At 41.3% G+C, this 27,682-nt stretch overlaps 3 protein-coding genes across 33 annotated transcripts in view; all 3 read left to right on the top strand.

The window, feature by feature from the left end:
• LOC138211026 (protocadherin alpha-C2-like) overlaps nt 1-27,682 on the top strand; it is a 222,628-nt gene that overhangs the window by 158,820 nt on the left and 36,126 nt on the right. The window contains exon 1 of one of the 31 annotated variants that reach the window (XM_069170551.1): nt 7,843-10,291. The exons of 27 other annotated variants lie outside the window; for them this stretch is intronic. In XM_069170551.1, coding sequence (XP_069026652.1) covers nt 7,916-10,291 — 2,376 coding nt within the window. In that variant the 5' untranslated portion in view covers nt 7,843-7,915. Of the gene's footprint in view, nt 1-7,842; nt 10,292-11,454; nt 13,917-15,085; nt 17,576-21,973; nt 24,549-27,682 lie in introns of those variants that run through there. 3 more of the 31 variants (XM_069170549.1, XM_069170548.1, XM_069170554.1) reach the window with 3 other exon arrangements.
• LOC138211538 (protocadherin alpha-2-like) lies at nt 501-3,392 on the top strand. Its single transcript, XM_069171495.1, has 2 exons — nt 501-2,999; nt 3,384-3,392. The coding sequence occupies exons 1-2, from the start codon at nt 624-626 to the stop codon at nt 3,390-3,392; spliced, it is 2,385 nt and encodes a 794-aa protein (XP_069027596.1). The 5' UTR covers nt 501-623.
• On the top strand, nt 4,125-6,659 carry LOC138211537 (protocadherin alpha-5-like). Its single transcript, XM_069171494.1, has one exon. It carries the CDS (start codon nt 4,275-4,277, stop codon nt 6,657-6,659), a length of 2,385 nt encoding a protein of 794 aa, XP_069027595.1. The 5' UTR covers nt 4,125-4,274.

Below are 27,682 nucleotides of genomic sequence, written 5' to 3'. Positions count from 1 at the left end.
TGCTGTCCATGGTACTGAAGTCAGACATACATGTGATTTCTTAAGCAGTCTCGTTTGAAAGGACCTTCTTTGTATGTATTATTGTGTTTCTTATTATCACTATTGTTAATTTAAATAACTATAAAAGGAAAGTCGTTTAATTATAAAGGTAAATGCATTTTTGGGGGGGGGGAATACATTGCATTGTTTGGATTTTCCACTTGCTTCCCTGGCAGTTCAATAATACATCATTAGACGATGGTTGCAGTCTGAACATTAAACTTCATGTTTTATTAGTCGGTGTTAACAAATGTATGAGTTTGAATTGTTTGTTTAAGAACGGAGGCTAATCAACGTTCAAGGGTGTTTTGCGTTTAGAATAATTTAGCAAATTATGTGACCACGTTTTTATTAATCTCCCTTTCACCACGTGATGTCGCAGGAGACCATAGATAAAAATATGTTCGTTAAGCCAAAACTCCTCCTCCATGCATGTGAAAAAAAAATGAACTCGTCACCGAGCACTATCTTACTGGACACCCAATGTGATATTGTGACGAGAGGAGAAGGAGCTGAAACCGAACAATAGCAAATGTACTGCGGATAAATGATCTGTTGGATTCTGCTCTTTTGCTGCATCAACGATGTCTGCGCGAGGACAAATCGGATACGTCTGGATTCATGTTGTTGTGCTTCTTTGTCTTTGGGACTCGTCTGAGTCGCAGTTATTCTACTCGATTTCCGAGGAAGTGAACAAAGGCACGGTAGTGGGGAATATCGCAAAGGATTTAGACCTCAATGTACAGGAACTGGAGAGCAGAGATCTACGTATCATTTCGAGTTTCAGTAAGACATATTTTGACGTCAATCTGCGGACCGGGAACTTCTTTGTTGACGAGAGAATAGACAGAGAAGAGCTTTGTCCGCATGTGGCAAAATGCTCCATCAAAATACAAGCTGCTTTAAGTAATCCAATGAATGTACATCGCTTAGAGGTGAATATTTTAGATGTTAACGACAATTCACCTGCTTTCATTGAAAATACATATTCTTTAAATATATCCGAATCATCCTTAACAGGAGAGCGATATCCTCTCCCGGTAGCAGTAGATGCGGACATAGGGAGCAACACAGTAAAGACGTACAAGCTGAGCCAAAATGAACATTTCTCTCTTGACGTGCAGAGCGGCGGAGAACACGGAGTGTCTGCTGAGTTAGTGCTGCAGAAAGCTTTAGATCGAGAGAAACAGTCGGTGATCACTCTTCTCTTAACGGCTGTAGATGGAGGAAAACCCCCGAGATCGGGGTCTTTACAAATACATGCAAATGTAATAGATGTAAATGACAATATCCCCACTTTCAGCAAATCGCTATATAAAGTGAGTGTTAAAGAAAACGAAAAAAACGGAATACCTCTAATAAGGTTAAATGCCACAGATTTAGACGAGGGCCTAAACAGTAAAATCCTGTATTTCTTTATCAAACGAGGGAATATCGATCCATCAAATATTTTTGATCTAAATTCAGAAACAGGAGAAATTACTGTGAAGGGTAAACTAGACTATGAAGAGACACCTGCTTATGAAGTAAGAGTTCAAGCAATGGACCAAGGCTCCTCTCCTCGTAGTGCATATGCTAAACTGCTGATAGAGATAATCGACGTGAATGATAATATCCCAAAAATAGATGTGACGTCACTGATGACGCCTGTTAAAGAAAACGCTGAAATGGATGCCATTGTCGCTTTTATAACAGTGAGTGATAAAGACGGAGGAAACAACGGTGTAACTAATTGTAAGGTAGTTGGATCTTCTCCTTTTAAACTAAAGTCCAACTATAAAAATGACTATTCATTAGTAGTAGATGGACCGCTGGACAGAGAAAACACTTCTCTTTACAATGTCACCATTACAGCCACAGATGAAGGAAGTCCACCTCTATCCAGCATCAGAGTCATTACTGTTGAGGTTTCTGATGTTAATGACAACGCACCTCACTTTATGGAGCCTGTGATTAATGTTTATGTCAAAGAAAACAGTCCAACAGGTTCAGTTCTTTATACAATAAATGCATTTGATCCTGATCTAGATGGTAATGCGAAGTTGACTTACACACTGTTAGACAGTTCTCCAAGAAATGTTCCAATTTCATCTGTTCTAAACATCAACTCAGAGACTGGAGATATAGTCAGCCTGCAGTCGTTTAACTACGAGGAGTTAAAAACGTTTCAGTTCAAAGTTCAGGCCACAGACTCTGGTGTTCCTCCGCTCAGCAGCAACGTGACTGTGAACGTTTTAATTCTGGATGAAAATGATAATAATCCAACAGTTCTGGCGCCCTATTCTGAGCACGGCTCCGTGAACAGTGAGAGCATCCCCTATTCTGCTGAAGCGGGATACTTTGTGGCAAAGATGAGGGCTGTAGACGCAGACTCTGGATACAACGCGCTGCTTTCTTATCACCTGTCTGAGCCCAAAGGAAACAACCTGTTCAGGATCGGAACCAGCACCGGGGAAATCAGGACTAAGAGGAGAATGAGTGACAATGACCTGAAAACTCATCCCTTGGTGGTGCTGGTTTCTGATAACGGAGAACCCTCCCTGTCAGCTACTGTGTCTATTGATGTGGTGGTGGTTGAAAGCACCGCTGACATCCAGACTCAGTTCAGACATGTTCCTATAAAGGAGGACAGCTTCTCGGATCTGAACCTGTATCTGCTGATCGCCATTGTGTCGGTGTCAGTGATCTTCCTGCTGAGCCTCATCAGTTTAATAGCTGTCAGATGCCACAGGACGGACAATTTCAGCAGGTACAGCGCCCCAATGATCACCACCCACCCTGACGGGAGCTGGTCTTACTCCAAATCTACTCAGCAGTATGACGTGTGTTTCAGCTCAGACACGATGAAGAGTGACGTAGTGGTTTTCCCTGGACCGTTTCCATCTGTAGATGGTGAACTGATCAGTATTAATGGAGGAGACACTTTCACCAGGACTCAGACTTTACCCAACCAAGAGAAGGTAGGCTACTCTCTGCAAAAGTTTGAAAGTTTGACTGGAGCAAAAAACAAAGTTCACTCAAATCCAGTCATTTCCACGTTCTGCTCTTCCGTTATTCTACTAAGATATAACATTTTATACAAGCATGCATGAGTATCAAGTCCACTAAAATGTCAGCAAGTCACTAACTCCCAATTGATTTATTGCTAACTACACAAATATAATTATTCCCAAAATTGCCATTCATGAAAACTATTTTATTGTGTTGTCACATCAGGCTTCTTATCGAAAACAGGAAGTTGTATACCTCCGTTAAACTGCCACACAGATACATATTTCAAACACAACGTTAATGTAATATTTTAACAAGGAACGTGCCTATCTGTTTGTTTATTTGTTTCGTAGATATTGTGATAAAACAACAAAGTTGGCAAATATTGAAACACTGAAATTGTAGCGTTGTTTTGAGACCTACAACTCCTTTCTTCTCAAACTGCTGTCGTTTTTAAAGATCTCTTCACCAGAAGTTTACGTCACCGAGCAGATCATAACGTACTTCAAATGGAGACCATGTTTGCTATGTAGATGTCAGTATGTTGCTTTTTAACAGTTTACATTGTTCAGAAAACCAGTCGAGTATTGAAACCAAGATTGTGAGTGGACGGTGCTGTCCATGTTACTGATGTCAGACATACAAGTGGTTTCTTTGTTGTCTCATTTGAAAGGACTTTCTTTGTATGTATTATTGTGTTTCATATTATCAGTATTGGCAATTTAAATAACGATACAAATAATGTTTTTTAATTACACGGGTAAATGCAATTCTTTTTTTTTTTTAATACATTGCATTGTTTGGATTTTCCACTTACTTCCCTGGCAGTTCAATAATCCATCATTAGACCGTTGTTGCAGTCTGAACATTAAACTTCATGTTTGAATAGTTGGTGTTAATAAATGTAGGAGTGGGGAGCTTTGAATTGTTTGTTTATGAACGGAGGCTAATCAACTTTCAAGGGTGTTTTGCGTTTAGAATAATTTAGCAAATTATGTGACCATGTATTTATTCATCTCTCTTTCACCACATGATGTCGCAGGAGACCATAGATATAAATGTGTTGGTAAAGCGAAAACTCCTCCTCCATGCATGTGAAAAAAAATGAACTCGTCACCAAGCTTCTATCTTACTGGACACCCAATGTGATATTGTGACGAGAGGAGAAGGAGCTGAAACCGAACAATAGCAAATGTACTGCGGATAAATGATCTGTTGGATTCTGCTCTTTTGCTGCATCAACGATGTCTGCGCGAGGACAAATCGGATACGTCTGGATTCATGTTGTTGTGCTTCTTTGTCTTTGGGACTCGTCTGCGTCGCAGTTATCCTACTCGATTTCCGAGGAAGTGAACAAAGGCACGGTAGTGGGGAATATCGCAAAGGATTTAAATCTCAATGTACAGGAACTGGAGAGCAGAGATCTACGTATCATTTCGAGTTTCAGTAAGACATATTTTGACGTCAATCTGCGGACCGGGAACCTCTTTGTTGACGAGAGAATAGACAGAGAAGAGCTTTGTCCGCATGTGGCAAAATGCTCCATCAAAATACAAGCTGCTTTAAGTAATCCAATGAATGTACATCGCATCGAAATCAACATTCTTGATGTAAATGATAACTCGCCTTCTTTCATTGAACAATCGCCTTCATTAAACATCTCTGAATTACTTTCACCGGGAGAGCGATATCCTCTCCCGGTAGCAGTAGATGCGGACATAGGGAGCAACACAGTAAAGACGTACAAGCTGAGCCAAAATGAACATTTCTCTCTTGACGTGCAGAGCGGCGGAGAACACGGAGTGTCTGCTGAGTTAGTGCTGCAGAAAGCTTTAGATCGAGAAAAACAGCCGGTCATTAAACTTATTCTGACCGCTATAGATGGAGGGAAACCGCCTCGATCAGGGACTCTGCAGTTTACTGTTAATGTTATAGATGTTAATGATAATACACCAGCATTCAGTAGCTCTCTTTATAAAGTGAGTGTCAAAGAAAATGCGACTCCAGGAACATTTGTTATCAGGTTAAATGCCACAGATTTAGATGAAGGCCTAAACAGTAAGATCCTGTTTTCCTTTAACAAACGAGGGAATATTGATCCATCAAATATTTTTGATCTAAATTCAGAAACAGGAGAAATTACTGTGAAGGGTAGACTAGACTATGAAGAGACACCTGCTTATGAAGTCAGAGTTCAAGCGAAAGATCAAGGCTCTGTTCCTCGCAGTGCACATGCTAAACTGCTGATAGAGATAAACGATGTGAATGATAATGCCCCAGAAATATCTGTGACGTCACTGATGACGCCTGTTAAAGAAAACGCTGAAGTGGAGGCGATTGTCGCTTTTATAACAGTGAGTGATAAAGATGGAGGAAACAACGGTGTAACTGATTGTAAGGTAGTTGGATCTGCTCCTTTTAAACTAAAGTCCAACTATAAAAATGACTATTCATTAGTAGTAGATGGACCGCTGGACAGAGAAAACACTTCTCTTTACAATGTCACCATTACAGCCACAGATGAAGGAAGTCCACCTCTGTCCAGCATCAGAGTCATTACTGTTGAGGTTTCTGATGTTAATGACAACGCACCTCACTTTATGGAGCCTGTGATTAATGTTTATGTCAAAGAAAACAGTCCAACAGGATCAGTTCTGTATACGATGAATGCCTTTGATCCTGATCTAGATGGTAATGCAAAGTTAACTTACACACTGTTAGACAGTTCTCCAAGAAATGTTCCAATTTCATCTGTTTTAAACATCAACTCAGAGACAGGAGATATAGTCAGCCTGCAGTCTTTTAACTACGAGGAGTTAACAACATTTCAGTTCAAAGTTCAGGCCACAGACTCTGGTGTTCCTCCGCTCAGCAGCAACGTGACTGTGAACGTTTTAATTCTGGATGAAAATGATAATAATCCAACAGTTCTGGCGCCCTATTCTGAACACGGCTCCGTGAACAGTGAGAACATCCCCTATTCTGCTGAAGCGGGATACTTTGTGGCAAAGATCAGGGCTGTAGACGCAGACTCTGGATACAACGCGCTGCTTTCTTATCACCTGTCTGAGCCCAAAGGAAACAACCTGTTCAGGATCGGAACCAGCACCGGGGAAATCAGGACTAAGAGGAGAATGAGTGACAATGACCTGAAAACTCACCCCTTGGTGGTGCTGGTTTCTGATAACGGAGAACCCTCCCTGTCAGCTACTGTGTCTATTGATGTGGTGGTGGTTGAAAGCACCGCTGACATCCAGACTCAGTTCAGACATGTTCCTATAAAGGAGGACAGCTTCTCGGATCTGAACCTGTATCTGCTGATCGCCATTGTGTCGGTGTCAGTGATCTTCCTGCTGAGCCTCATCAGTTTAATAGCTGTCAGATGCCACAGGACGGACGATTTCAGCAGGTACAGCGCCCCAATGATCACCACCCACACTGATGGGAGCTGGTCTTACTCAAAATCTACTCAGCAGTATGACGTGTGTTTCAGCTCAGACACGATGAAGAGTGATGTAGTGGTTTTCCCCGGACCGTTTCCACCTGTAGATGGTGAACTGATCAGTATTAATGGAGGAGACACTTTCACCAGGACTCAGACTTTACCCAACCAAGAGAAGGTAGGCTAATCTTTGTGAAGGTTTGAAAGTTTGACTGGGGGAAAAAACAAAGTTCCCTCAAATCCAATCATTTTCACTTTCTACTCTTCCGTTATTCTACTTCGATGTAACATTGTATACAAGCATGCATATGTGTCAAATCCAAGAAAATATCAGCAAGGCACCAACTCCCCATTGATTTGCTGCTAAAGACACAAATATAATCTTTCCCATACTCAACTTTCACACAAATTATTCTATTCTGTGTTGAGATCAAGCTTCTTATCGAAAAAAGAACGTTGTATACCTCCGTTAAAACGTCACAGAGATAAGTATTTTAAACAACAAACGTATGTAATATTTTAACAACGAATGGGCCTAGCTGCTTGTTAATTTATTTAGTAGATTTTGTGATAAAACAACGACAAATATTGAAACACTGAAATTGTTGTGTTGTTTTGAGATCGACAGTTCCTTTCTTTTCAAACTGCTGTCGTTTTTAAAGATCGCTTCACTAGAAGTTGACGTCACCAAGCAGATCATAACTTACTTCAAATGGAGACCATGTTTGCTATGTAGATGTCAGTATGTTGCTTTCTAACAGTTTACATTATTCAGAAAACCAGTCGAGTATTGAAAAAAGATTGTGAGGGAATGGTGCTGTCCATGGTTCTGAAGTCAGACGTACGTGTGGTTTCTTAAGCAGTCTTGTTTGAAAAGACTTTCTTTGCGTGTATTATTCTGTTTCTTATTATCAATATTGGCAATTAAAATAACTATAAAAGTGATGTATTTAATTATACAGATAAATGCTATTTATTTGGGTGGAATACATTGCTTTTTTTGGATTTTCCACTTGTTTCCCTGGCAGTTCAAGAGTCCATCATTAGACGGTTGTTGCAGTCTGAACATTAAACTTCATCTTTGAATAGTTGGTGTTAACAAATGTATGAGTGGGGAGCTTTGAATTATTTATTCATGAACGGAGGCTAATCAACCTTCAAGGGTGTTTTGCATTTAGAATAATTTAGCAAATTATGTGACCATGTATTTATTCATCTCCCTTTCACCACATGATGTCGCAGGAGACCATAGATATAAATGTGTTGGTAAAGCGAAAACTCCTCCTCCATGCATGTGAAAAAAAATGAACTCGTCACCGAGCACTATCTTACTAGACACCCAACGTGATATTGTGACGAGAGGAGAAGGAGCTGAAACCGAACAATAGGAAATGTACTACGGATAAATGATCTGTTGGATTCTGCTCTTTTGCTGCATCAACGATGTCTGCGCGAGGACAAATTGGATACGTCTGGATTCATGTTGTTGTGCTTCTTTGTCTTTGGGACTCGTCTGCGTCGCAGTTATCCTACTCGATTTCCGAGGAAGTGAACAAAGGCACGGTAGTGGGGAATATCGCGAAGGATTTAAACCTCAATGTACAGAAACTGGAGAGCAGAGATCTACGTATCATTTCGAGTTTCAGTAAGACATATTTTGACGTCAATCTGCGGACCGGGAACCTCTTTGTTGACGAGAGAATAGACAGAGAAGAGCTTTGTCCGCATGTGGCAAAATGCTCCATCAAAATACAAGCTGCTTTAAGTAATCCAATGAATGTACATCGCATCGAAATCAACATTCTTGATGTAAATGATAACTCGCCTTCTTTCGTTGAACGATCGTATTTATTAAACATCTCCGAATCACTGTCACCCGGAGAGCGATATCCTCTCCCGGTAGCAGTAGATACGGACATAGGGAGCAACACAGTAAAGACGTACAAGCTGAGCCAAAATGAACATTTCTCTCTTGACGTGCAGAGCGGCGGAGAACACGGAGTGTCTGCTGAGTTAGTGCTGCAGAAAGCTTTAGATCGAGAAAAACAGCCGGTCATTAAACTTATTCTGACCGCTATAGATGGAGGGAAACCGCCTAGATCAGGGACTCTGCAGTTTACTGTTAATGTTATAGATGTTAATGATAATACACCAGCATTCAGTAGCTCTCTTTATAAAGTGAGTGTCAAAGAAAATGCGACTCCAGGAACATTTGTTATCAGGTTAAATGCCACCGATTTAGACGAGGGCCTAAACGGTAAGATCCTGTTTTCCTTTAACAAACGAGGGAATATTGATCCATCAAATATTTTTGATTTAAATTCAGAAACAGGAGAAATTACTGTGAAGGGTAAACTAGACTATGAAGAGACGCCTGCTTATGAAGTTAGAGTTCAAGCAATGGATCAAGGCTCCTCTCCTCGTAGTGCACATGCTAAACTGCTGATAGAGATAATTGATGAGAATGATAACGCCCCAGAAATATCTGTGACGTCACTGATGACGCCTGTTAAAGAAAACGCTGAAATGGAGGCTATTGTCGCTTTTATAACAGTGAGTGATAAAGATGGAGGAAACAACGGTGTAACTAATTGTAAGGTAGTTGGATCTGCTCCTTTTAAACTGAAGTCCAACTATAAAAATGACTATGCATTAGTAGTAGATGGACCGCTGGACAGAGAAAACACTTCTCTTTACAATGTCACCATTACAGCCACAGATGAAGGAAGTCCACCTCTGTCCAGCATCAGAGTCATTACTGTTCAGGTCTCTGATGTCAATGACAACACACCTCGGTTTATGGAGCCTGTGATTAATGTTTATGTCAAAGAAAACAGTCCAACAGGTTCAGTTCTTTATACAATAAATGCATTTGATCCTGATCTAGATGGTAATGCAAAGTTGACTTACACACTGTTAGACAGTTCTCCAAGAAATGTTCCAATTTCATCTGTTTTAAACATCAATTCAGAGACTGGAGATATAGTCAGCCTGCAGTCTTTTAACTACGAGGAGTTAAAAACGTTTCAGTTCAAAGTTCAGGCCACAGACTCTGGTGTTCCTCCGCTCAGCAGCAACGTGACTGTGAACGTTTTAATTCTGGATGAAAATGATAATAATCCAACAGTTCTGGCGCCCTATTCTGAACATGGCTCCGTGAACAGTGAGAGCATCCCCTATTCTGCTGAAGCGGGATACTATGTGGCAAAGATCAGAGCTGTAGACGCAGACTCTGGATACAACGCGCTGCTTTCTTATCACCTGTCTGAGCCCAAAGGAAACAACCTGTTCAGGATCGGAACCAGCACCGGGGAAATCAGGACTAAGAGGAGAATGAGTGACAATGACCTGAAAACTCACCCCTTGGTGGTGCTGGTTTCTGATAACGGAGAACCCTCCCTGTCAGCTACTGTGTCTATTGATGTGGTGGTGGTTGAAAGCACCGCTGACATCCAGACTCAGTTCAGACATGTTCCTATAAAGGAGGACAGCTTCTCGGATCTGAACCTGTATCTGCTGATCGCCATTGTGTCGGTGTCAGTGATCTTTCTGCTGAGCCTCATCAGTTTAATAGCTGTCAGATGCCACAGGACGGACAATTTCAGCAGGTACAGCGCCCCAATGATCACCACCCACCCTGACGGGAGCTGGTCTTACTCCAAATCTACTCAACAGTATGACGTGTGTTTCAGCTCAGACACGATGAAGAGTGACGTAGTAGTTTGCCCCGGACCGTTTCCACCTGTAGATGGTGAACTGATCAGTATTAACGGAGGAGACACTTTTACCAGGACTCAGACTTTACCCAACCAAGAGAAGGTAGGCTAATCTCTGTGAAGGTTTGAAAGTTTGACTGGGAGAAAAAACAAAGTTCACTCAAATTCAGTCATTTTCACTTTCTACTCTTCCATTATTCTACTTCGATATAACATTTTATACAAGCATGCATATGTGTCAAATTCAAGGAAATGTCAGCAAGGCACTAACTCCCAATTGATTTGCTGCTAAAGACACAAATATAATATTTCCCATCATCAACTTTCACACAAATTATTCTATTCTGTGTTGTGAGATCCAGCTTCTTATCAAAAAAAGGACGTTGTATACCTCCGTTAAAACGTCACACAGATAAGTATTTTAAACAACAAACGTATGTAATATTTTAACAACGAATGGGCCTAGCTGCTTGTTAAGTAGATTTTGTGATAAAACAATGGCAAATATTGAAACACTGACATTGTAGTGTTGTTTTGAGATATACATTTCCTTTCTTCTCAAACTGCTGTCGTTTTTAAAGATCTCTTCACTACAAGTTAACTTCACCAAACAGATCATAACTTACTTCAAATGGAGACCATGTTCACTGTGTAGATGTCAGTATGTTGCTTTTTAACAGTTTACATTTTTCAGAAAACTAGTCGAGCACTGAAACCAAAATTGCGAGTCAACGGTGCTGTCCATTGTACTGAAGTCAGACATACATGTGGTTTCTTTGTTGTCTCGTTTGAAAGGACTTTCTTTGCATGTATTATTGTGTTTCTTATTATCAGTATTGGTCATTTAAATAACTATAAAAGTAATGTATTTTAATTATACAGATAAATGTAATTTATTTGGGGTGAATTTATTGCAGTTTTTGGATTTTCCACTTGTTTCCCCGGCAGTTCAATAGTCCATCATTAGACGGTTGTTGCAGTCTGAACATTAAACTTCATGTTTTATTAGTCGGTGTTAACAAATGTATAAGTTTGAATTGTTTGTTCATGAACGGAGGCTAATCAACTTTCAAGGATGTTTTGCATTTAGAATAATTTAGCAAATTATGACCATGTATTTGTTCATCTCCCTTTCACCACATGATGTCGCAGGAGACCATAGATATAAATGTGTTGGTAAAGCGAAAACTCCTCCTCCATGCATATGACAAAATTGAACTCGTCACCGAGCACTATCTTACTAGACACCCAATGTGATATTGTGACGAGAGGAGAAGGAGCTGAAACCGAACAATAGGAAATGTACTGCGGATGAATGATCTGTTGGATTCTGCTCTTTTGCTGCATCAACGATGTCTGCGCGAGGACAAATCGGATACGTCTGGATTCATGTTGTTGTGCTTCTTTGTCTTTGGGACTCGTCTGCGTCGCAGTTATCCTACTCGATTTCCGAGGAAGTGAACAAAGGCACGGTAGTGGGGAATATCGCAAAGGATTTAAACCTCAATGTACAGGAACTGGAGAGCAGAGATCTACGTATCATTTCGAGTTTCAGTAAGACATATTTTGACGTCAATCTGCGGACCGGGAACCTCTTTGTTGACGAGAGAATAGACAGAGAAGAGCTTTGTCCGCATGTGGCAAAATGCTCCATCAAAATACAAGCTGCTTTAAGTAATCCAATGAATGTACATCGCATCGAAATCAACATTCTTGATGTAAATGATAACTCGCCTTCTTTCATTGAACAATCGCCTTCATTAAACATCTCTGAATCACTTTCACCGGGAGAGCGATATCTTCTTCCGGCAGCAGTAGATGCGGACATAGGGAGCAATACAGTAAAGACGTACAAGCTGAGCCAAAATGAACATTTCTCTCTTGACGTGCAGAGCGGCGGAGAACACGGAGTGTCTGCTGAGTTAGTGCTGCAGAAAGCTTTAGATCGAGAAAAACAGCCGGTCATTAAACTTATTCTGACCGCTATAGATGGAGGGAAACCGCCTCGATCAGGGACTCTGCAGTTTACTGTTAATGTTATAGATGTTAATGATAATACACCAGCATTCAGTAGCTCTCTTTATAAAGTGAGTGTCAAAGAAAATGCGACTCCAGGAACATTTGTTATCAGGTTAAATGCCAAAGATTTAGACGAGGGCCTAAACGGTAAGATCATGTATTCCTTTATCAAACGAGGGAATATTGATCCATCAAATATTTTTGATCTAAATTCAGAAACAGGAGAGATTACTGTGAAGGGTAAACTAGACTATGAAGAGACGCCTGCTTATGAAGTTAGAGTCCAAGCAATGGATCAAGGCTCCTCTCCTCGTAGTGCACAGGCAAAACTGCTGATAGAGATAATTGATGAGAATGATAACGCCCCAGAAATATCTGTGACGTCACTGATGACGCCTGTTAAAGAAAACGCTGAAATGGAGGCGATTGTCGCTTTTATAACAGTGAGTGATAAAGATGTAGGAAACAACGGTGTAACTAATTGTAAGGTAGTTGGATCTGCTCCTTTTAAACTAACGTCCAACTATAAAAATGACTATTCATTAGTAGTAGATGGACCACTGGACAGAGAAAACACTTCTCTTTACAATGTCACTATTACAGCCACAGATGAAGGAAGTCCACCTCTGTCCAGCATCAGAGTCATTACTGTTCAGGTTTCTGATGTTAATGACAACGCACCTCACTTTATGGAGCCTGTGATTAATGTTTATGTCAAAGAAAACAGTCCAACAGGATCAGTTCTGTATACAATGAATGCCTTTGATCCTGATCTAGATGGTAATGCAAAGTTAACTTACACACTGTTAGACAGTTCTCCAAGAAATGTTCCAATTTCATCTGCTTTAAACATCAACTCAGAGACAGGAGATATAGTCAGCCTGCAGTCTTTTAACTACGAGGAGTTAAAAACGTTTCAGTTCAAAGTTCAGGCCACAGACTCTGGTGTTCCTCCGCTCAGCAGCAACGTGACTGTGAACGTTTTAATTCTGGATGAAAATGATAATAATCCAACAGTTCTGGCGCCCTATTCTGAGCACGGCTCCGTGAACAGTGAGAACATCCCCTATTCTGCTGAAGCGGGATACTTTGTGGCAAAGATCAGGGCTGTAGACGCAGACTCTGGATACAACGCGCTGCTTTCTTATCACCTGTCTGAGCCCAAAGGAAACAACCTGTTCAGGATCGGAACCAGCACCGGGGAAATCAGGACTAAGAGGAGAATGAGTGACAACGACCTGAAAACTCACCCCTTGGTGGTGCTGGTTTCTGATAACGGAGAACCCTCCCTGTCAGCTACTGTGTCTATTGATGTGGTGGTGGTTGAAAGCACCTCTGATATCCAGACTCAGTTCAGACATGTTCCAATAAAGGAGGACAGCTTCTCGGATCTGAACCTGTATCTGCTGATTGCCATTGTGTCGGTGTCAGTGATCTTCCTGCTGAGCCTCATCAGTTTAATAGCTGTCAGATGCCACAGGACGGATGATTTCAGCAGGTACAGCGCCCCAATGATCACCACCCACCCTGACGGGAGCTGGTCTTACTCCAAATCTACTCAGCAGTATGACGTGTGTTTCAGCTCAGACACGATGAAGAGTGACGTAGTGGTTTTCCCTGCATCGCTTCCACCTGTAGATGGTGAACTGATCAGTATTAATGGAGGAGACACTTTCACCAGGACTCAGACTTTACCCAACCAAGAGAAGGTAGGCTAATCTCTGCGAAGGTTTGAAAGTTTGACTGGGGCAAAAAACAAAGTTCACTCAAATCCAGTCATTTTCACTTTCTACTTTTCCGTTATTCTACTTCGATATAACATTTTATACAAGCATGCAGGAGTATCAAGTCCACTAAAATGTCAGCAAGGCACTAACTCCTAATTGATTTATTGCTAACTACACAAATATAATCATTCCCAAAATCGCCATTCATGAAAACTATTTTATTGTGTTGTCACATCAGGCTTCTTATCGAAAACAGGAAGTTGTATACCTCCGTTAAACTGCCACACAGATACATATTTCAAACACAAAGTTAATGTAATATTTTAACAAGGAACGTGCCAATCTGTTTGTTTATTTGTTTCGTAGATATTGTGATAAAACAACAAACATATAGTTGGCAAATATTAAAAGACTGAAATTGTTGCGTTGTTTTGAGATCTACAACTCCTTTCTTCTCAAACTGCTGCCGTTTTTAAAGATCTCTTCACTAGAAGTTCATTTCAATAAGCAGATCATAACTTACTTCAAATGGAGACGATGTTTGCTATGTAGATGTCAGTATGTTGCTTTTTAACAGTTTACATTGTTCAGAAAACCAGTCGAGTACTGAAACCAAGATTGTGAGTGGACGGTGCTGTCCATGGTACTGAAGTCAGACATACAAGTGATTTCTTTGTTGTCTCATTTGAAAGGACTTTCTTTGTATGTATTATTGTGTTTCATATTATCAGTATTGGCAATTTAAATAACGATACAAATAATGTTTTTTAATTACACGGGTAAATGCAATTCTTTTTTTTTTTTTTAATACATTGCATTGTTTGGATTTTCCACTTGCTTCCCTGGCAGTTCAATAATCCATCATTAGACCGTTATTGCAGTCTGAACATTAAACTTCATGTTTGAATAGTTGGTGTTAACAAATGTATGAGTAGGGAGCTTTGAATTGTTTGTTTATGAGCGGAGGCTAATCAACTTTCAGGGGTGTTTTGCGTTTAGAATAATTTAGCAAATTATGTGACCACGTTTTTATTCATCTCCCTTTCACCACATGATGTCGCAGGAGACCATAGATATAAATGTGTTGGTAAAGCGAAAACTCCTCCTCCATGCATGTGAAAAAAAATGAACTCGTCACCAAGCTTCTATCTTACTGGACACCCAATGTGATATTGTGACGAGAGGAGAAGGAGCTGAAACCGAACAATAGCAAATGTACTGCGGATAAATGATCTGTTGGATTCTGCTCTTTTGCTGCATCAACGATGTCTGCGCGAGGACAAATCGGATACGTCTGGATTCATGTTGTTGTGCTTCTTTGTCTTTGGGACTCGTCTGCGTCGCAGTTATCCTACTCGATTTCCGAGGAAGTGAACAAAGGCACGGTAGTGGGGAATATCGCAAAGGATTTAAACCTCAATGTACAGGAACTGGAGAGCAGAGATCTACGTATCATTTCGAGTTTCAGTAAGACATATTTTGACGTCAATCTGCGGACCGGGAACTTCTTTGTTGACGAGAGAATAGACAGAGAAGAGCTTTGTCCGCATGTGGCAAAATGCTCCATCAAAATACAAGCTGCTTTAAGTAATCCAATGAATGTACATCGCATCGAAATCAACATTCTTGATGTAAACGATAACTCGCCTTCTTTCATTGAACAATCGGATTTATTAAACATCTCCGAATCACTTTCACCGGGAGAGCGATATTTTCTCCCGGTAGCAGTAGATGCGGACATAGGGAGCAACACAGTAAAGACGTACAAGCTGAGCCAAAATGAACATTTCTCTCTTGACGTGCAGAGCGGCGGAGAACACGGAGTGTCTGCTGAGTTAGTGCTGCAGAAAGCTTTAGATCGAGAAAAACAGCCGGTCATTAAACTTATTCTGACCGCTATAGATGGAGGGAAACCGCCTCGATCAGGGACTCTGCAGTTTACTGTTAATGTTATAGATGTTAATGATAATACACCAGCATTCAGTAGCTCTCTTTATAAAGTGCGTGTCAAAGAAAATGCGACTCCAGGAACATTTGTTATCAGGTTAAATGCCACAGATTTAGACGAGGGCCTAAACGGTAAGATCTTGTTTTCTTTTAACAAACGGGGGAATATTGATCCATCAAATATTTTTAATCTAAATTCAGAAACAGGAGAAATTACTGTGAAGGGTAGACTAGACTATGAAGAGACAAATGCTTATGAAGTCAGAGTTCAAGCGAAAGATCAAGGCTCCTCTCCTCGTAGTGCACAGGCTAAACTGCTGATAGAGATAATCGATGTGAATGATAACGCCCCTGAAATATCTGTGACGTCACTGATGACGCCTGTTAAAGAAGACGCGGAACTGGGGACAATTGTTGCTTTGGTTACAGTAAGTGATAAAGATGGAGGAAACAACGGTGTGACTAATTGTAAGGTAGTTGGATCTGCTCTTTTTAAACTAAAGTCCAACTATAAAAACGACTATTCATTAGTAGTAGATGGACCGCTGGACAGAGAAAACACTTCTCTTTACAATGTCACCATTACAGCCACAGATGAAGGAAGTCCACCTCTGTCCAGCATCAGAGTCATTACTGTTCAGGTTTCGGATGTCAATGACAACACACCTCGCTTTATGGAGCCTGTGATTAATGTTTATGTCAAAGAAAACAGTCCAACAGGATCAGTTCTGTATACAATGAATGCCTTTGATCCTGATCTAGATGGTAATGCAAAGTTAACTTATACACTGTTAGACAGTTCTCCAAGAAATGTTCCAATTTCATCTGTTTTAAACATAAACTCAGAGACAGGAGATATAGTCAGCCTGCAGTCTTTTAACTACGAGGAGTTAAAAACGTTTCAGTTCAAAGTTCAGGCCACAGACTCTGGTGTTCCTCCGCTCAGCAGCAACGTGACTGTGAACGTTTTAATTCTGGATGAAAATGATAATAATCCAACAGTTCTGGCGCCCTATTCTGAACATGGCTCCGTGAACAGTGAGAACATCCCCTATTCTGCTGAAGCGGGATACTTTGTGGCAAAGATCAGGGCTGTAGACGCAGACTCTGGATACAACGCGCTGCTTTCTTATCACCTGTCTGAGCCCAAAGGAAACAACCTGTTCAGGATCGGAACCAGCACCGGGGAAATCAGGACTAAGAGGAGAATGAGTGACAATGACCTGAAAACTCACCCCTTGGTGGTGCTGGTTTCTGATAACGGAGAACCCTCCCTGTCAGCTACTGTGTCTATTGATGTGGTGGTGGTTGAAAGCACCGCTGACATCCAGACTCAGTTCAGACATGTTCCTATAAAGGAGGACAGCTTCTCGGATCTGAACCTGTATCTGCTGATCGCCATTGTGTCGGTGTCAGTGATCTTCCTGCTGAGCCTCATCAGTTTAATAGCTGTCAGATGCCACAGGACGGACGATTTCAGCAGGTACAGCGCCCCAATGATCACCACCCACCCTGACGGGAGCTGGTCTTACTCCAAATCTACTCAGCAGTATGACGTGTGTTTCAGCTCAGACACGATGAAGAGTGACGTAGTAGTTTTCCCCGGACCGTTTCCACCTGTAGATGGTGAACTGATCAGTATTAACGAAGGAGACACTTTTACCAGGACTCAGACTTTACCCAACCAAGAGAAGGTAGGCTAATCTCCATGAAGGTTTGAAAGTTTGACTGGGGCACAAAACAAAGTTCACTCAAATCCAGTCATTTTCACTTTCTCCTCCTCTGTTATTCTACTTCAATATAACATTTTATACAAGGATGCATTCGTGTCAAATCCATGAAAATGTCAGCAAAGCACTAACTCTCCATTGATTTATTACTAAAGACACAAATATAATCTTTCCCATAATCATCATTCACAAAATCTATTTTATTCTGTGTTCTGAGATCGAGCTACTTATCGAAAACAGGAAGTTGTATACCTCCGTTAAAACGTCACAGATACATATTTCAAAAAACAAATGTATGTAATATTTTAACAATGAACGGGCCCATCTTTTTGTTTATTTGTTTGATAGATATCGTGATAAAACAATGAACGTATAGTTGGCAAATATTGAAACATTGAAATTGTAGCGTTGTTTTGAGATCTACAACTCCTTTCTTCTCAAACTGCTGTCATTTTTAAAGATCTCTTCACTCGAAGTTAACTTCACCAAGCAGATCATAACTTACTTCAAATGGAGACCATGTTTGCTATGTAGATGTCAATATGTTGCTTTTTAACAGTTTACATTATTCAGAAAACCAGTCGAGTATTGAAACCAAAATTGAGAGTGAACGGTGCTGTCCATTGTACTGAAGTCAGACATACAAGTGGTTTCTTTGTTGTCTCATTTGAAAGGACTTTCTTTGCATGTATTATTGTGTTTCTTATTATCAGTATTGGTAATTTAAATAACTATAAAAGTAAAGTTGTTTAATTATACAGTTAAATGCAATTTTTTGGGGGGTAATACATTGCATTGTTTGGATTTTCCACTTGCTTCCCTGGCATTTCAACAATCCATCATTCGACCGTTGTTGCAGTCTGAACATTAAACTTCATGTTTTATTAGTTGGTGTTAAAAAAAATTATAATTGGGGAGCTTTGCATTTTTGTTTATGAACGGAGGCTAATCAACTTTCAAGGATGTTTTGCGTTTAAAATAATTTAGCAAATTATGTGACCACGTTCTTATTCATCTCCCTTTCACCACATGATGTCGCAGGAGACCATAGATATAAATATGTTGTTAAATTAAAACTCCTCCTCCATGCATTTGAAAAAATATTACCTCGTCACCGAGCACTATCTTACTGGACACCCAATGTGATATTGTGACGAGAGGAGAAGGAGCTGAAACCGAACAATAGCAAATGTACTGCGGATAAATGATCTGTTGGATTCTGCTCTTTTGCTGCATTAACGATGTCTGCGCGAGGACAAATCGGATACGTCTGGATTCATGTTGTTGTGCTTCTTTGTCTTTGGGACTCGTCTGCGTCGCAGTTATCCTACTCGATTTCCGAGGAAGTGAACAAAGGCACGGTAGTGGGGAATATCGCGAAGGATTTAAATCTCAATGTACAGGAACTGGAGAGCAGAGATCTACGTATCATTTCGAGTTTCAGTAAGACATATTTTGACGTCAATCTGCGGACCGGGAACCTTTTTGTTGACGAGAGAATAGACAGAGAAGAGCTTTGTCCGCATGTGGCAAAATGCTCCATCAAAATACAAGCTGCTTTAAGTAATCCAATGAATGTACATCGCATCGAAATCAACATTCTTGATGTAAATGATAACTCGCCTTCTTTTATTGAACAATCGCCTTCATTAAACATCTCTGAATTACTTTCACCGGGAGAGCGATATTTTCTCCCGGTAGCAGTAGATGCGGACATAGGGAGCAACACAGTAAAGACGTACAAGCTGAGCCAAAATGAACATTTCTCTCTTGACGTGCAGAGCGGCGGAGAACACGGAGTGTCTGCTGAGTTAGTGCTGCAGAAAGCTTTAGATCGAGAAAAACAGCCGGTCATTAAACTTATTCTGACCGCTATAGATGGAGGGAAACCGCCTAGATCAGGGACTCTGCAGTTTACTGTTAATGTTATAGATGTTAATGATAATACACCAGCATTCAGTAGCTCTCTTTATAAAGTGAGTGTCAAAGAAAATGCGACTCCAGGAACATTTGTTATCAGGTTAAATGCCACAGATTTAGACGAGGGCCTAAACGGTAAGATCTTGTTTTCTTTTAACAAACGGGGGAATATTGATCCATCAAATATTTTTAATCTAAATTCAGAAACAGGAGAAATTACTGTGAAGGGTAGACTAGACTATGAAGAGACACCTGCTTATGAAGTGAGAGTTCAAGCAATGGATCAGGGCCCTGTTCCTCGTAGTGCACAGGCTAAACTGCTGATAGAGATAATCGATGTGAATGACAATGCCCCAGAAATATCTGTGACGTCACTGATGACGCCTGTTAAAGAAGACGCGGAACTCGGGACAATTGTTGCTTTGGTTACAGTGAGTGATAAAGATGGAGGAAACAACGGTGTAACTAATTGTAAGGTAGTTGGATCTGCTCCTTTTAAACTAAAGTCCAACTATAAAAATGACTATTCATTAGTAGTAGATGGACCGCTGGACAGAGAAAACACTTCTCTTTACAGTGTCACCATTACAGCCACAGATGAAGGAAGTCCACCTCTGTCCAGCATCAGAGTCATTACTGTTCAGGTTTCTGATGTTAATGACAATGCACCTCGGTTTATGGAGCCTGTGATTAATGTTTATGTCAAAGAAAACAGTCCAACAGGATCAGTTCTGTATACAATGAATGCCTTTGATCCTGATCTAGATGGTAATGCAAAGTTGACTTACACACTGTTAGACAGTTCTCCAAGAAATGTTCCAATTTCATCCGTTTTAAACATCAACTCAGAGACAGGAGATATAGTCAGCCTGCAGTCTTTTAACTACGAGGAGTTAAAAACGTTTCAGTTCAAAGTTCAGGCCACAGACTCTGGTGTTCCTCCGCTCAGCAGCAACGTGACTGTGAATGTTTTAATTCTGGATGAAAATGATAATAATCCAACAGTTCTGGCGCCCTATTCTGAACACGGCTCCGTGAACAGTGAGAGCATCCCCTATTCTGCTGAAGCGGGATACTTTGTGGCAAAGATCAGGGCTGTAGACGCAGACTCTGGATACAACGCGCTGCTTTCTTATCACCTGTCTGAGCCCAAAGGAAACAACCTGTTCAGGATCGGAACCAGCACCGGGGAAATCAGGACTAAGAGGAGAATGAGTGACAATGACCTGAAAACTCACCCCTTGGTGGTGCTGGTTTCTGATAACGGAGAACCCTCCCTGTCAGCTACTGTGTCTATTGATGTGGTGGTGGTTGAAAGCACCGCTGACATCCAGACTCAGTTCAGACATGTTCCTATAAAGGAGGACAGCTTCTCGGATCTGAACCTGTATCTGCTGATCGCCATTGTGTCGGTGTCAGTGATCTTCCTGCTGAGCCTCATCAGTTTAATAGCTGTCAGATGCCACAGGACGGACAATTTCAGCAGGTACAGCGCCCCAATGATCACCACCCACCCTGATGGGAGCTGGTCTTACTCCAAATCTACTCAGCAGTATGATGTGTGTTTCAGCTCAGATACAATGAAGAGTGACGTAGTGGTTTTCCCCGGACCGTTTCCACCTGTAGATGGTGAACTGATCAGTATTAACGGGGGAGACACTTTTACCAGAACTCAGACTTTACCCAACCAAGAGAAGGTGAGTTGAATTCAGTCTCTGTCCATTTTGTAGCGTGACTAGCCGCATTTCGTGTCTCAATGTCTTAGAAATCTATAAGTCTATTTCCTAAAAGGCTAATCTTGTTATCTCAAAAACACCTTCAAAACATGACAGAAATTAGCATTACTAAGAATTTCCCACTATAAGAAAAGCAACTGGTGGATATATCCCACCAGGCACTTTGTAGAACGCTCTCCATGGTACTGAAAACACAGCTTATGTTTTTCATTTACTTGGTTTCATTACCCAAATCTTCTAAAGTAAAAGGTTTGAAACCCTCACCTATTTTTTTTTTTATTGCTTTGGCATTCAATTTGTTCATTAGACTTAGACTTTATTAATCCCACAGTGGTTTGCTTTGTGTTTTTTTTTTTTTAAGGTGACACCAACAATTTTTTTTATTGCGTGATCAACACTTCCAATTAGTAAATCTGAATAATGGAGGATATTTTCCTTAAACGCATGTTTCTACCAAATGTTATGTTTTTTTCCTATTACACTATTTTTAGTTTGCTTTTACAGATCCCTGTAATTTAACTGCAATAACTTGTGACTATTTAGCACAAGCTTTTCCGGTTTTGAAATCATTTGTTTACGCATACTTAGACCATTTAACATGTCAAAGTAAAATATATTGCTCATGTTGAATATGACCCAAACAGGAGGGGCGGTACCCAACTTTTAAACAATTTTCATATCCCGGTTTTAACGCGTGGGGTCGCCCATGACCACATGTTTTTGTGAGGTCGGTGTTTCCAGTCTCCTCCCTTCCGCGTGAAGCGTCAGGAGACTGCGATTGCTTTTGTACAAGGAAGACGAATGGTGATACAAAGCGGAGGACAGGAGTGGATGGGATTTAAAATGTTGGCCGATCGAGCGGCGTTTTATGGATAAACATAATTTGTATCGCGTCACTGTATTTGAAAGCAGCGATGGGCAGTGGAAGGAATAATGAAAGCCTGTGTTCGCTCATCCTCCTGTTTTTATCTGGCTGGACAGTTGCTCAGATATCCTACTCCGTTTCTGAGGAGGTGGACAAAGGGACGGTGGTCGGGAACCTCGCAAAGGATTTAAATGTCAACGTTCGAGATCTGCAAACGAAGAATTTAAATATCGTGTCTGGGAACAGTAAGAAATATTTCGAGGCTAATTTTAAAACGGGGGATCTTTATGTTAATGAGAGAATAGATCGAGAGGAGCTTTGCCCAAACACAATAAAATGCACGCTAAACTTAGAGGCCATACTGAGTAATCCTATGGTGCTCCGTCGCATCGAGGTGGTGATTGTTGATTTAAATGACAACGCACCTTCCTTCGTTGAGAATTCGTTTTCACTTAACATTTCTGAATCTTCACCCACGGGCGAACATTTCCTGCTTCCCCTCGCTCTTGATGCAGATACAGGCAGCAATTCAGTAAAGACGTACAGGCTGAGTCCAAATGATTACTTCTCCCTTGATGTACAGAGCGGTGCAGAACATAGTGCATCTGCTGAATTAGTGCTGCTCAAAGCTTTGGATAGAGAAAAACAAGCTGTTATTAAACTAACACTAACCGCCGTGGATGGAGGGAAACCTCCAAACACTGGAACTGTACAGATACATGTTAATGTCCTAGATGTCAACGATAACACACCGTCGTTTAGCAAGACACTTTATAAGGCACGTGTGAATGAAAATGCTACACCCGGATCATTAGTTATTCAACTTAATGCCACAGATTTAGACGAAGGAGACAACGGCAGGGTGGTGTACTCCTTTGTGAAGCGTGGAAACTTCAACCCTGCTGATGTGTTCTTTATAAATGTAGACACTGGTGAGATCACAGTTGACGCGAAGTTAGATTACGAAGCACAGTCGGCATATGAAATTCATGTTCAAGCAAGAGACAAAGGCTCGTCGCCTCGGAGTGCAAATGGGAAGCTATTAGTAGAGGTAGTCGACGTGAACGACAATACCCCAGAAATTGTGGTAACGTCACTCATGAACCCCGTTAGAGAAGATGCTGACGTAGGAAGCGTTGTCGCTTTAGTAACAGTGACTGATAAAGATGGAGGTAAAAACGGCCTCACTCGCTGTAAACTTGTTGGCTCTACGCCTTTTAAGCTAAATTCAAATTATAAAAATTACTACTCGTTAATTGTAGACGGGCCTCTTGATAGGGAAGCATGGTCTCATTATAATATCACTATTGCAGCTAATGATGAAGGCACTCCGTCTCTGTCCAGCACCAGCGTTATTAATGTTCAGGTTTCTGATGTCAATGACAACGCGCCCCGTTTCCTTGAACCCGTGTTTAATATTTATGTAAAAGAAAACAGTCCGGTTGGAGCTAGTCTCTATGCCATAACTGCAATAGATCCGGACATAAATGAAAACGCTAAAGTAACATATTCGTTACAAGGTGATTCAAAAACAATCCCTATAACATCATTTATAAACATCAACTCAGAGACAGGAGATATAGTCAGCCTACAATCGTTTAACTACGAGGAGTTAAAAACGTTTCAGTTCAAAGTTCAGGCCACAGACTCTGGTGTTCCTCCGCTCAGCAGTAACGTGACTGTGAACGTTTTAATTCTGGATGAAAATGATAATAATCCAACAGTTCTGGCGCCCTATTCTGAACACGGCTCCATGAACAGTGAGAACATCCCCTATTCTGCTGAAGCGGGATACTTTGTGGCAAAGATCAGGGTTGTAGACGCAGACTCTGGATACAACGCGCTGCTTTCTTATCACCTGTCTGAGCCCAAAGGAAACAACCTGTTCAGGATCGGAACCAGCACCGGGGAAATCAGGACTAAGAGGAGAATGAGTGACAATGACCTGAAAACTCACCCCTTGGTGGTGCTGGTTTCTGATAACGGAGAACCCTCCCTGTCAGCTACTGTGTCTATTGATGTGGTGGTGGTTGAAAGCACCGCTGACATCCAGACTCAGTTCAGACATGTTCCTATAAAGGAGGACAGCTTCTCGGATCTGAACCTGTATCTGCTGATCGCCATTGTGTCGGTGTCAGTGATCTTCCTGCTGAGCCTCATCAGTTTAATAGCTGTCAGATGCCACAGGACGGATGATTTCAGCAGGTACAGCGCCCCAATGATCACCACCCACCCTGACGGGAGCTGGTCTTACTCCAAATCTACTCAGCAGTATGACGTGTGTTTCAGCTCAGACACGATGAAGAGTGACGTAGTGGTTTTCCCCGGACCGTTTCCACCTATAGATGGTGAACTGATCAGTATTAACGGAGGAGACACTTTTAACAGAACTCAGACTTTACCCAACCAAGAGAAGGTGAGTTAGCTGTAACTTCCGAATTGTCTGTCTCTGATTATTGCATCATTCTGTTTCTGAAAGACACATTAGTACAACACATTATAAGATTTGGGATATTTTCAACATTTGCTGTTTTTTCTGATGGATATTGTACATATCTTTACTGATGAGAAAGCAGCATGATCAAAGTAGTTGCCTACCTTGGGGAATACAAATGCAATTTATTAATAACCTCACCTTTTTAGAGAAAAGCAAATCACTCGTGATGTTGGAGAATTTAGGTGGAATATTCTTTGAAGTGTTGCTGAATGACACTATTTTAAGCAGAGACTTCGAGTGAGATCTCAGTCAAACTGTTCACCAGCCAGGGCGCTGTCTATGGTGCTGAACTCTGCCTGGCTTTTGTCGAAGTAGATGTTTTACAGTTTATCACTTCTCTAATATGTTTTGGTTTGGCAAACACAACTTGCATAGTGCTCCCTTACACATCAGAAACTGCTTTTACGAATGGATGAGGTTTGATATACTTTCTAACTTAAATTTGTGTTTGTGTCGCTTTGACCTTCCGCAAAAATATACGTATTTTGTATTTCCCACAGTTATAAAATAATATGATTGCCTTTCTAAATTAGCAACAAGATTACAGCTGGTGTCGCTGGAGACCACAGATAGCTGCGTGGCTCCTTTTTTTGTTAACTGACTCCTCCTCTCCGTGCCACGCATAGTCCACCAGTGCTTAGTCAGAAAATACACAAATGGTCACAAGACAGAAAGCGCTTCGTCTGTCACTCACCTCGTGTGGATATGTTCAGAAATGATTATTTCTTTCACTGTGTGGCAACGATGGGACGCGGAGGAGGAAGAGGGACAATTTGGATACAAATAATAGCTTTGCTTTGTTTGTGTGACGCGTCTGCAGCGCAGCTTTCGTTCTCCGTTTCCGAGGAGGTTGACAAAGGAACGGTGGTGGGAAATCTCGCTAAGGATTTAAACATCAACGTTCACGAACTGGAAAAACGGGATTTGCGAATCATCTCGGGGAATTCTAAGAAATATTTTGACGTGGATTTAAAGACGGGTGCGCTATACGTCTGTGACCGAATCGATCGTGAAGAACTCTGTCCAAATACGGTAAAATGTTCTGTCAATATAGAAGCCATTCTGAGTCATCCAGTGAATCTGCATCGCATAGAGGTTCAGATTACTGACGTGAACGACAATGCACCGTCTTTTCGTGAAAAGGAGATGATTTTGAATATATCAGAGTCTTCTTCTACCGGGGAGAGGTATCTACTCCCGATAGCGAACGACGCAGACACGGGCAGTAACTCGGTAAAAAGCTACAAGCTGAGCCCAAATGAGTATTTCTCACTGGACGTACAGAGCGGCGGACAGCACAGTGAGTCTGCCGAGTTAGTGCTGCAAAAATCCGTAGACAGAGAGAAAACGTCTGTTATCGATCTCATTTTAACTGCTCTGGACGGAGGAAAACCTGCCCGATCAGGAACATTAAAGATAATTGTACAAGTTATGGATATAAACGACAATGCTCCGGTATTTAGTCAACCTCTGTATAAGGCACAGGTCATTGAAAACGCTCCGTTTCAGACCTCTATATTGACTGTAAGTGCTACAGATTTGGATGAGGGCATAAATAGTGAAATCGTGTATTCATTAATTGAAAGAGGAAATTTCAATCCTAAAGCCCTGTTCTCAATTAACCCAGACACAGGGGAAATAACTGTCATGGGTGAAGTAGACTACGAAGAGAATACAGCATATGATATTCGCGTACAGGCAAGAGATAAAGGCACACCTTCACGTAGCGTGCATGGTAAATTGTTAGTGGAAGTGATTGATGTTAATGACAATGTACCTGAAATCATCATCACGTCTCTTATGAGCCCAGTTAAAGAGGATGCTGAGGTGGGAACAGTTGTCGCTTTGGTGACTGTGACTGACAAAGATGGGGGCAATAATGGTCTCACAAGTGCAAATATTCTGGGGCTGGTGCCTTTTAAACTCAAGCTAAACTACAAAAATTATTATTCATTAACAGTTGATGGACCTCTTGACCGAGAGAGTGTCTCTCAATATAATGTTACAATCATAGGAAGTGATGAAGGCACGCCGCCTCTTTCCAGTACCAGTGTTATTACTGTTGATATTTCTGATGTGAATGACAACGCCCCTCTATTCTCAGATCCTGTGATTAATGTATATGTGAAAGAGAATAGTGCAGTGGGAGTTACTATCTTCATTATAACTGCAAGTGACTCTGACGTAGAAGAAAATGCGAAAGTAACATATTCACTATTAGATGGCTTTTCAAAAACTATTCCAGTAACTTCTGTTGTAAACATAAATTCAGAGACTGGCGATATAGTCAGCCTGCAGTCTTTTAACTACGAGGAGTTAAAAACGTTTCAGTTCAAAGTTCAGGCCACAGACTCTGGTGTTCCTCCGCTCAGCAGCAACGTGACTGTGAACGTTTTAATTCTGGATGAAAATGATAATAATCCAACAGTTCTGGCGCCCTATTCTGAACACGGCTCCGTGAACAGTGAGAGCATCCCCTATTCTGCTGAAGCGGGATACTTTGTGGCAAAGATCAGGGTTGTAGACGCAGACTCTGGATACAACGCGCTGCTTTCTTATCACCTGTCTGAGCCCAAAGGAAACAACCTGTTCAGGATCGGAACCAGCACCGGGGAAATCAGGACTAAGAGGAGAATGAGTGACAATGACCTGAAAACTCACCCCTTGGTGGTGCTGGTTTCTGATAACGGAGAACCCTCCCTGTCAGCTACTGTGTCTATTGATGTGGTGGTGGTTGAAAGCACCGCTGACATCCAGACTCAGTTCAGACATGTTCCTATAAAGGAGGACAGCTTCTCGGATCTGAACCTGTATCTGCTGATCGCCATTGTGTCGGTGTCAGTGATCTTCCTGCTGAGCCTCATCAGTTTAATAGCTGTCAGATGCCACAGGACGGACGATTTCAGCAGGTACAGCGCCCCAATGATCACCACCCACCCTGACGGGAGTTGGTCTTACTCCAAATCTACTCAGCAGTATGACGTGTGTTTCAGCTCAGACACGATGAAGAGTGACGTAGTGGTTTTCCCCGGACCGTTTCCACCTGTAGATGG

The sequence above is a fragment of the Embiotoca jacksoni genome, unplaced genomic scaffold, assembly GCF_022577435.1.
Source record: "Embiotoca jacksoni isolate LCO1_2020_lvr unplaced genomic scaffold, fEmbJac1.0.p SCAF_5, whole genome shotgun sequence".
NCBI lineage: Eukaryota > Metazoa > Chordata > Actinopteri > Embiotocidae > Embiotoca > Embiotoca jacksoni.
This window is presented reverse-complemented; position numbering and strand designations above follow the sequence as displayed.